Genomic DNA, 9,841 nt, shown 5'->3' on the forward strand with positions numbered 1-9,841 from the left:
AAAGGGAATTTAAAAAGAAAGAAGGAAAAACCACTGAATCACATGAGTGGCAGGGGGGCTAGGCAACAGCTGTGCCATTTGTAATAGCTTACATCATTTGTGTTCCCAGAGAGTTGGCATGACTTTTTAAAATATATCTATCTACCCATCTTAAACAGCTTCAAAATCATGCAAGCATATAAAAAAAGAAAAAGGTTTAACAGATTATGGAACCAGTTTAAGATGGAGAGGAAATCTGTGTGCATTCACTGGTGACCCCAGATGCAAGTGTGCAGACACCTCCGTATATCAAACAGTTAACTGGGCAGAGCTTGGAGTTATCCCATCAATAGATTACTGTGCAGTGGGGCAACATCTGCAGTCAGATATGGGCTGAACAAAAACCAGACTCGGAAGGCCTGTTCACCAGGCGCCCAGAGGCAAACACCCACCCCTTCCCTGCTGTGCTCGGGAACATGACTGACCCCCACCTTTCTGCTTTTAAGTAGGATGCTGTAAGCAAGCCGCATGAAATAGGAACCCCAAGTCACGAGGGACCGTTACCAGTACCGTCTCCTCCCTCTCCACATCATTTGGCCGTTGCACAAATCAAAATTTATTCCTAAATTCTGCTATTTTGAGGGAGAATTTACAACTTTCCCAGCAATCTTCTCAGGCCCCGATCCTCTATCCTCGTGAACATAACTGTTTAAGAACCAAGCTGTAAAGATGCCCCAAACAATCCTCGTCATAAATCACAACAAAATATTACTTGCATTTGACAAATGGATCAAAGGATTGGCTTTTTACATAAACATTTTTAAGATGTTCTGCTTTAACAAATGCCCTCAAGCAAAATGGATGGAGCCAATATATTAAATAGTAATCCCTACATCAGTGATTTGGCCTGGTACATAACGTAGGCTCAGCCGTGCCGTTCTGAACATGTTTTTAAACTCAGCAATTTGCAGGGGTGAGGGGAGGGAGAGGAGGAAGACAGAAGGGGGGGCCTTGCAGGCCAACCCTCTAGAGGGAGGTCCATTTTATTGCTTATACCGTGGCAAGATGCACAGAGGGCAGGTTCACTTGGATATAGCAGAGGATCAGTAGAAAAATCTTGCCTCGAGAAGCCGAGACAAAAAATGGCGTGGGAACAATACACCTCAAACAACTCTGGGGATAAGCGAGACGTGCGCATGGGCACGAGGACCTGCAAGCCCCTGCAGAACAAGTGGCTTGAACCCCCTTGAGGCCAGGAACTCTCGACTCGGGCACCTGCCGCACTCCCGACTGCATCCGTTCAGAAGTCACAAGCCAAGTCCTAAAGTAGCTAAAAGTAATTACTTAAATATAATACTTTGGGGATTTATTTTCCCTCATGCTTGAGTTTAGGAGATGTGTAGGCCATGCTTAGAGCTCTTCCTTGAACTTTTTTTAAAAAATGAAAACCAAGAGGCACCTGATCGCATGCATCCAGAATCGAGGGCTAACGACATGATTGGCAATAAAGGCAGGAGCCAACCCTGCCTGACATCACATGGGAATGGCACCGTGTGTTTTGCCCATGCAGTGATGGGCTAAGCAAAACACGAAAGCATAATGACAACAGTGCATCTCTCCACTGGGACGCCAAAGAATTTACGATTCAAGCCACATATAGGTTTTAAGAGAGATTAAAACAATCAATTTTCAGCTATACACTTACACAGAACTGCACAAATACTCTGAAATCCCAGTGGATTAGTAATTCCTAGGATATGAATCAACTCCATGTTCCTGTCTATGCCATGGATGCTCATGCAGGCCCTGCCTCCTGACTCGACGGCTGCACTCCCGCTTCCTCGAGTCCATTCAAAACGCGTGTGGATAGCTGCTCTGGCAAGAGTAAGGCTCCCCTTTGGAGCGTCGAACTACAAGCTTGCCTTTTTTCCAGCCTTTACAATTTAAGCCTAATAGACCAAGTTGGTCTAAACCCATGCACACACATTATCCCTTTGAAACGCAATGTCAGCTATGTCCCCAACTCAGAAGATCAACAAACAGCAACTCTGCCTCCCATTTTTCCATCCACAGCTCTGTGCATAGGATTCGCAATCCTAGATCACCTAATGACTGTGAAAGGCAAGGGGCAGAGGAAGCCGTGTCATGCTGCTATCAAAATAACGTGCGTCAAGCCCCACCTTCATGCCTTTTACTGAAGCCATAATAAGCTTCACTTCTATTCCCCAAGGTTAATTATCTTGCCTGAACGCTATCAACTATATAAAAAAGACAACCCCAATGGGACTGAATATAAAACCTCTCGTCAAGGTCTTCCACACTGCTCTGCTAGTCAACTTTAAAGACGACAGCTGGGTGATATAAAGCTGATCTAAAGACAAAAGCGGGGCTGTAGGGCTTCCTTAGCTTGCTGTGTGTGCTGTACCAAGATTCAGACTAACCTCTGTGATTCAAGAGCCCAACTTGGGATAGACAAACTCAAGTATTATGCCAAGATTTCTATGGCTATGCTTAAGGTACTTCATCTCCAAAGTATACTCTGAAGTAAGGGGGACTTAGGATGGCACCCGTGGAGTTTCACCACAACCAGCCAGCTCCCCAGGGACTACCCGTAGCAGACTCAGCACTGCATGCTAGGACCCATGGTTTCTGCAGCCCTGACTATTTAAGGGAGCAGCCAAAATCTGACCTGCCTCCTGCAAATTAGCTGCAGCAGCTACACCTCCCGAGCGCTGCCAGGACAGCCCCCCAGACAAGCAAAGATTTGGAAGCTCTCACATTAAGCAAAATATATACCAGGGCAAGAATGAAGAGAAAGGCAGATTTAAAAATGCAGGCTGTCACATGCAGCCTCTCTCACTGGATCTAATTTGCTTCCCAAGCTCTTCACAGCAATGCACCAATTGCCGTCTCAAGTGCCCAGACAGATAAAGGCTCAAGTCAACTTCTTGCTGCAGACAATGAAAGTAACAGTTCTTACTAACCTTAGGGGGAAAAAAATGAAGTACATCTAGTGGTATAAATATGGTCCAGACATCCACATCCATTGGCTGCCTTTTTTTTTTTTTTTTTTTTTACTCCCTCAGACACGCAGCTTTCAGGATGGCTTTTATGCAACATTCACTGTCCTCAATCTCCTAAGTGTCACGGTGTTTAATTTCTCTGCAAAACTACTGTACGGACCGACGTGCAGCCTGCAGCAAGGAAAGCAACTCCTGCTGTTGTGCAGATGGAGAGGTATAAGGAGGGAAATGCTGTGGTTTGGCCTCAGGCTTTCAGGCTCCAGAGATGAGCTTTGTTTTCCTGCAGGGGAGGGGAAGTGTCTGCTCTGCTAAACAGTCATGTATGCCCACAACAGCAGCATTGAGAGCCATCAATGCCCTCTGGTGGCCGCTTGGGTCCTTAAAAACAGCGTCTACAATGGTAGACAGGTAGGTTTGTAATAAGGGGGGCCAAAAAATGACCATTTTTTGTAACAAATGTGCCCCCAAAGATTTAAAATGACACAGCACCTTCAAGGAGGATGCTGCCAACACAACTCTTCCTTGCGTCTTAAGAGCGGCAATGGGAACCCAGCTTTGCAGCAGTCTGGTGCTCACATGCCTATATGTATTTGGAAGCAATTAAAAGTAGCTTAGTGTCCCGCAGGGTATTTTCAAGACTCTTGAAATCTTCCCGGTTTTACCAAATTGGGGGTTTTGTAGCCTTTATTCTCGGCGAACCAAAACACAGGGCTCACAAAACCTTAGTCTTACAGCCACGATCATTTCGCCACCAAGCGCCTTACAGGTTTGAAAAAACTCCAAAAGCCCAAGTTTGGGGCTAAAAGCTTGAGATTAAGCAAATGCACAGAGCAGCCAGATGCAAAAAGGGTACAGCAAGCTTTGCACACACCCAAAGCAATCCTTCCGCATTACATAAAGACCAAATGTAATAAAAGAGGATTACCCAGAACTTGCCAAATTATATCAGGCCAGTTGCTGGGAACAGCTTAAAACTTTATAAGCAATAAGTGATACTTTTCTCATCAGGATAAGAGGAAGGCTTTTAAAATTTAACCTTAAATATTCATTGGAGGGCAAGTCCACAGCTGCTGTACTACTATTGTCAAAACAGTTTCCTCCCTCTTCCCCACCCCTATATGGTTCACACACGTCTGTACTGGGCCCAGCTGACTCTTTGTTAAGCTCGTCTAATCTGGCTCACGGATTTAAAACACAAAACCTTGAGCAGAGATGGAATAGCTGGATCCTGACAGGACATACGATTAAACCCCTTCTGACTGAGGAAAGACTAAATCTCAGCAGCGATGATCCTGCTGTCAAAATACATCCCTGCATTTTAACATGAATAAATTAACAGGCGGAGGCTGAAAAGGCCTGATCCATGCAAATTGGTTTCCTCCCTCAGGAAAAAACAAAAAGCTATTTGCAGTTGTATCTGGAGCTGGGAATGTGGGGCCCTTGCTGCATGTTATGTAAGAGTTTCTCTTCCTAAAAGTTTCACATTACAATCAGTCACAGCACGGCCCGAGTCTTCAGCTCCAGAAAATACATTCCCCAGCACCACCCCGCAGGCAGGTGCGACGCATTGCACCAGACTCGGTGACGGGGGTGACTGTGCAGCACCTCTCCAAAGGCTTCGTCCACCAGAAACATTTACTTCATCATGCGTTTGGTTGCAGTTCCAGCTTATGACCAAGACCACGTGACCTTTTACTGAAAGCAGCTGGTCTCCCATCGCCTCTTAAAAAAAAAAGGGATTGAACATATTAAAAAAAAAAAAAGACGACATAATGGGATCAAGGGCCAAGAACGCTCAGTGTTAAAAATGACACCAGTTGAGACTGATCTGGACAATCTTAGCTGAGCACATAGGAGGAGACGCAGCTAAAAAAGCCTAAGCTTAATCGGGCTTTCCCGTTCCTCTGCGGAGATCAAAAGAAAACCAAAGTTAGGAATTAGGATCTTCTCTGCCAGCCTCCCCAAAGCAAATTTGTACACGATTTTTTTTTTCCCCCCAGTTTAAAAGGTTGCTTTCCCAAGGCTCAAATGGTTTATTCATTTGTTTTAGGCTAAGATAAGAAGGGATGCTGTTCAAAACCAAGCTGCAAATTTAACATCTCTAAGCAGCCAGAGGGAGCATAATACAAAAATCATACCAGAAGAGTGGTCTGCTAGCAGCGCACAAAAGGCATCCTAAGAGATATGAAAGCTGCACTCCCCCCCAGGGCATGGACTGACACGGGTTTCAACTGCTAACGAGACCAAGGACATTGGGGGCATGTACCTCAAATGCCCAATGCTGCAGTGCCACGAGTTCGGGCTGAACCTGCAGGTCACATCAGGAGGTTTGCATTTTAAAGCAGTACATATTTGTGTTGCCTTATTATACAACGTCATACTTCGTTTCAGCACTTCTACAGAATAGTTCTGGGCAGATGTTTTACCTGTGCTCCAAACTAGATTTCACCAGAAAAATGAGGAAAAAAAAAAATATATCAATAAAAATGAAACTCTTAATGACTCCCCATCTCCAACTTTTTCCTGCAATGCCACAACGCACAAGTCAGTATCTCACATTAAAGAGCCTGTGAACTTAACGAGGAGCATACATGACTAAACTGAGAAAAAAGTGACAGGATGTTTTGCTCCAGCCTCCATCCCCCGCCCTCACCTCCTCCCTACCATCTCCTACCATCAAATAAGTTGTGCGAGTGGTCTAAGCAAGCTCTTGGGGGTGGGAACCTTGTTTTTCGGTGTTGTAAAGCACTTAGCACACATTGTGAGATGACAGCAAACTCAATGAAGTGGATCACTGGCTTCTATGCACTCCAAGGCTGCATTAGACAGAGACTTTAAACACTGCCCTTCATCATGGGCAATGACCATCTTAGTCCTTTTATACCCAACTTGGTGAGTAGCAGGATTAGCATGACATTTTCCTTCACCCAGGAGGACACGGTGATGCCCTTAGGAACAATGCTTCCCTTTTCTTTGCTCAGCGTGCGTCTCAAGGAGAATCACAAAGCATGTTCCATAAATCAGTGATTAGCCCCGTTTTCTAGAAATGGAGAGGTGCCCATGGAATTTAAGGGACTTGCCCAAATTGTGTCCTGATGCAGTGGGTAGAGTAAAAGGGGCCAAACTCAAGTCTCCTGGGCCTCACTTGCTTCCTCTCACCCAGTCATGCAAAGATATTTACCTCTCCACCCATCTAGATCAAGGAAAATCTAAATTTCACAGTTTTACCACTGTCACCAGAGGGGCAGCTCTGCATGTGGGCTGGTAAAACTGCTCACCCAGCAGAGAATGCTGCCACGCCTCTTTGCATACAAACCCCACAAAGCATGAGCATGCAGCAAGGGCCTGTGCCCGCCTTCCCACCCAAAGGTCCCATGGGATCTCATCCAGGGTATCTGTACACATGCTTGCACCGCAGCACCAGGACCTTTGAAAAGCACCTGGCACAAAAGCAGCCAGGTGCTTTTCAAAGCAACAAGATGCATGTTAGTGCTGTGGAAATGGCTGGAACTAACACACCTCGAGGGTGGTTTAGTTCAAAAGCGCACCGCCACCATCTTCTGCGTGCTAACAGTTCACTGCTTATACAACTGGACGTGATGCAGCACGGTATGCGTCAGCTCACATGCGGAGCAGACTCGAGTTGGATTAATCGAGTCTGCTCTGACTCGCAGGATAAAAAAGGTATGTGTATGTATAAATGCCCCCAGCCATTACAGCACAAGCCAGTCGGACAACACAGATTCTGTTAGTAAGACACAGACTTCAGCATTCACCCACCTTTGCACAGCTCTGGGATGAACCACACTATGGTACATAAAATATTGAGTCTATGCAGTCGTTAGAACTTTTACTAAAACTTTCAAAACGCTCTCCTAGCATTAAATCCCATGATATGCATGTCCTGTGAAGCAGGAGTACCCCATATCCTGTTTTACATACTTGGAAATTGAAGCAGGGAGAGAAAGTGACTTGCTCCAGGTCAAACACTAAGACCTGCATGCAGCCACAATCAGAATCCAGATCTCTTCACTCCCAGTCAAAAAGTCGAATCATGAGCCAATGCTCACTTTAAAATGGTATATAAACAGCTGAGTTTTAATGGGCAGAACATCCTGCAGCTTTTTATTTTGATGATGATAATAATATCATCGATGGAGTATGTAACACTTTGGTCTTGTGTTTAAGACACTTACGTTGCACCTGAACACCTTCCGTGTGGGATTTGGATTTTTGATCCTGGCTCCCAGCCTTTGCATCATCATCATCATCATCATCCAGTAGAGGGACGTAGTCAGTTTTGCCCACCGTTTCTCCAACCACATCATCAAATTTCTCCGCTTCCAGAGTGGCAATGAAGTCCCGTTTTATTTCTGGCTCAATCTCTGGTGGTGGCTCTGTCAGGGCGTCTGCGAGACTGAGATTGTTATCCAAGTCAGCCATGGCTCAGCAGCTCTGTAACCTGGAGAATGAGAAGAGAATCAAATGTTAATGACAGCTTTCGTACAGCTACTTGGATGTTGATGCTGGCAACTGTTTGCTTGCCTCCCATCCCACAGCACAAACACAGCCGTAACAATTGCTTCAGGGCTCCGTAATTCCCTGATGCTCAAAGTGTCAACAAAGCTAAGCCAAACTCTCCCGAGTTTGCTAAAGGAACATACAATTTCTAGCAGTGCTTGCAATCACAGCATTAAATAAATGTCACTACCTGGCTGGAACCAAGAATAAAACTTAGTCTCCTGCTAGGTTTAGTCTCCACCCAGAGCCAGGAGTTAACCAAGTATCCTCAGCAGCAGAAAACCAGACAACGCACGGGAATCGAGTTCTTGAGCAAGTCGCCACCAACCTCCCCTGTGGAGACTAACGTTTTACCATAATCCCTAGCGTATACTGCAAATTGTGGTACCACTTTGCATCCTTTCCATACAGCGGCCTGGTTGCGGGTTGTTCTCAGCAAACATTAGTAACACCAATTAATGGCCACACCCCAGCACCGATGTTAGAAGGTGATGCTTTAATAAATGAAATGCTAAAAACCCTCAACGCTCCAAGTTTAATTACTGGCTAGGTATAAAGAGCATCATCCAGTCCTTTTCGCCATATGCATGGGTGTTTATTTTAGCTCTCTGGCAAGGAGCAGGCAACTTGTGCAAACCCGAGTGGTGCAAAAATTCGTTGAGCAAACAGCAGAGATCTGTTTGTCAAGTACAGTCCCAACCGCACATTGCTTACTTTAAGGCATCAGCGCTTAAGTAGAGATTTAGAGAGACATCAGGAGAAGGCAGAAAACGGGAAGATATGCCAAGGGGGCTTCCTTGGATGTTGATTTATTTTTTCCCAGACTAAATACTGTCTTACAGAAGACAGGCCAACTAGAGTCACATTATGATCTCCCAGCCACAGAGTAATGAAGGCATGATAAATACATACCATTTATGCAGTTTTTGCATATGCCGTTAAATACAGAATAAAGATCAACAACAAATCGCTTTGCTCCATATTTGAATGTGGGAATACGTTGCGTTAAAAAAAAATTCCACCCTTTAACCAACAAAAAGTTGTACCATTTAAAAAGGAAATCTAGAAGCTACTTTAGAAAAAGGTTGTTCTAGATGAAAAATATAGGGAAAAACCAAGTACAACTATAACAACTGAAGTAAAGTAAGGCTCAAAGTACAGCTCATTTGATATATTGTTAAGGAGATTGCAAAGGTCATTATCTGGGCAGCGCAACTCATCATTTTACAACCATTCAAGTGCAACACTGCACTGGACCCAAAGATTACACATTTCAAAAACACCAAGACTGAAAGTCTTGGCCGTAAGTAGCCAGATGCACAAAGGCAAAAAAGCTAATAACCATGAAAATATTCAAGGGTTTCTTTTATAGGTATCGCTGGATGTGTGGGACTCGAGTAGTCACCCCTCAGCATCCCCCAGCCAGTTATACTTTTCTGGCAACAGCCAAACCAACATCCTGCAGCTTCCAATGCACAGATGCTTTCTACATGATATCAAGAAAAGGTTTTGCTACTGGTCCATGAATTTTGATAAATCTTTACACACTCCAAGGCAGTGTTGCACATCCTTCTGTGTATTACTTTAATTAGAGAGATTATTATTTATGCACTTTGGGTCAAGCACAAATGGAAGGTGAAGTTTTCAGTTAAAACATACACTTCTATTTGCAAACTGCAGGAAATGAAAGCAGAACTAGTACTAAGAAGGTAATCCCCTAAAATACAGAAGTTTCAATGTTTCGTAGAGCTTAAACCTTTTATCTTTAGATTTTTATTTGGCTGCAGTTCAATGAATGCCTAGCCTCCAGTCACAAGGAAGGAAATATCAAGGAACAAGGTTCTTCTCTTCACTGGTTCAAGGTCAATGTTTAAAAGGTAATCAGGCATTTACCATATAATATTCAGAAGCACCTCAGTAGAAAATTTAGATTTCTAAATCACTTATTTGATCAATCAGGAGCCTAAATCACTTGAGAAGTTTAGTCCAACCTTGGCCCCGACAGGAACAACAGGGATCGCAAAGCAATGCAAGTGTCAACCACCACCTTCCTTGCTGCCTACTTCGCATGAGATTAATCCAGAGCCCACTACTTCAGGAATAATCAGCGATGGGAACAAACGTCTTAGCCCTTTCTTTTGAAAGCTCACACAAAGCACTGGTTCTCTCTACAGTGCTGTAATCTTTAAAAGAGCAGTTTGAAATATCCACTACTTAAATCACGTCGTGAAACCAAAATGGAAGAACCAAGTCTGTAATCAGAAAACAGTTGAAGTCCAATACCCCACAAACACTCAATACTAGAAAAGAACAGCAGG

General features: G+C 44.3%; 1 protein-coding gene across 1 annotated transcript in view; it reads right to left on the reverse strand.

Annotated features, from left to right (window-relative positions):
• The window catches only part of MAP4 (microtubule associated protein 4), a 164,922-nt gene that overhangs the window by 130,828 nt on the left and 24,253 nt on the right, over positions 1 to 9,841 (reverse strand). Inside the window, 1 exon segment of the mRNA XM_014525701.2 lies at positions 7,199 to 7,464. Coding sequence (XP_014381187.2) covers positions 7,199 to 7,445 — 247 coding nt within the window. The 5' untranslated portion in view covers positions 7,446 to 7,464.

Source organism: Alligator sinensis, unplaced genomic scaffold (assembly GCF_000455745.1).
Source record: "Alligator sinensis unplaced genomic scaffold, ASM45574v1 scaffold1296_1, whole genome shotgun sequence".
Classification (NCBI taxonomy): Eukaryota; Metazoa; Chordata; order Crocodylia; family Alligatoridae; genus Alligator; species Alligator sinensis.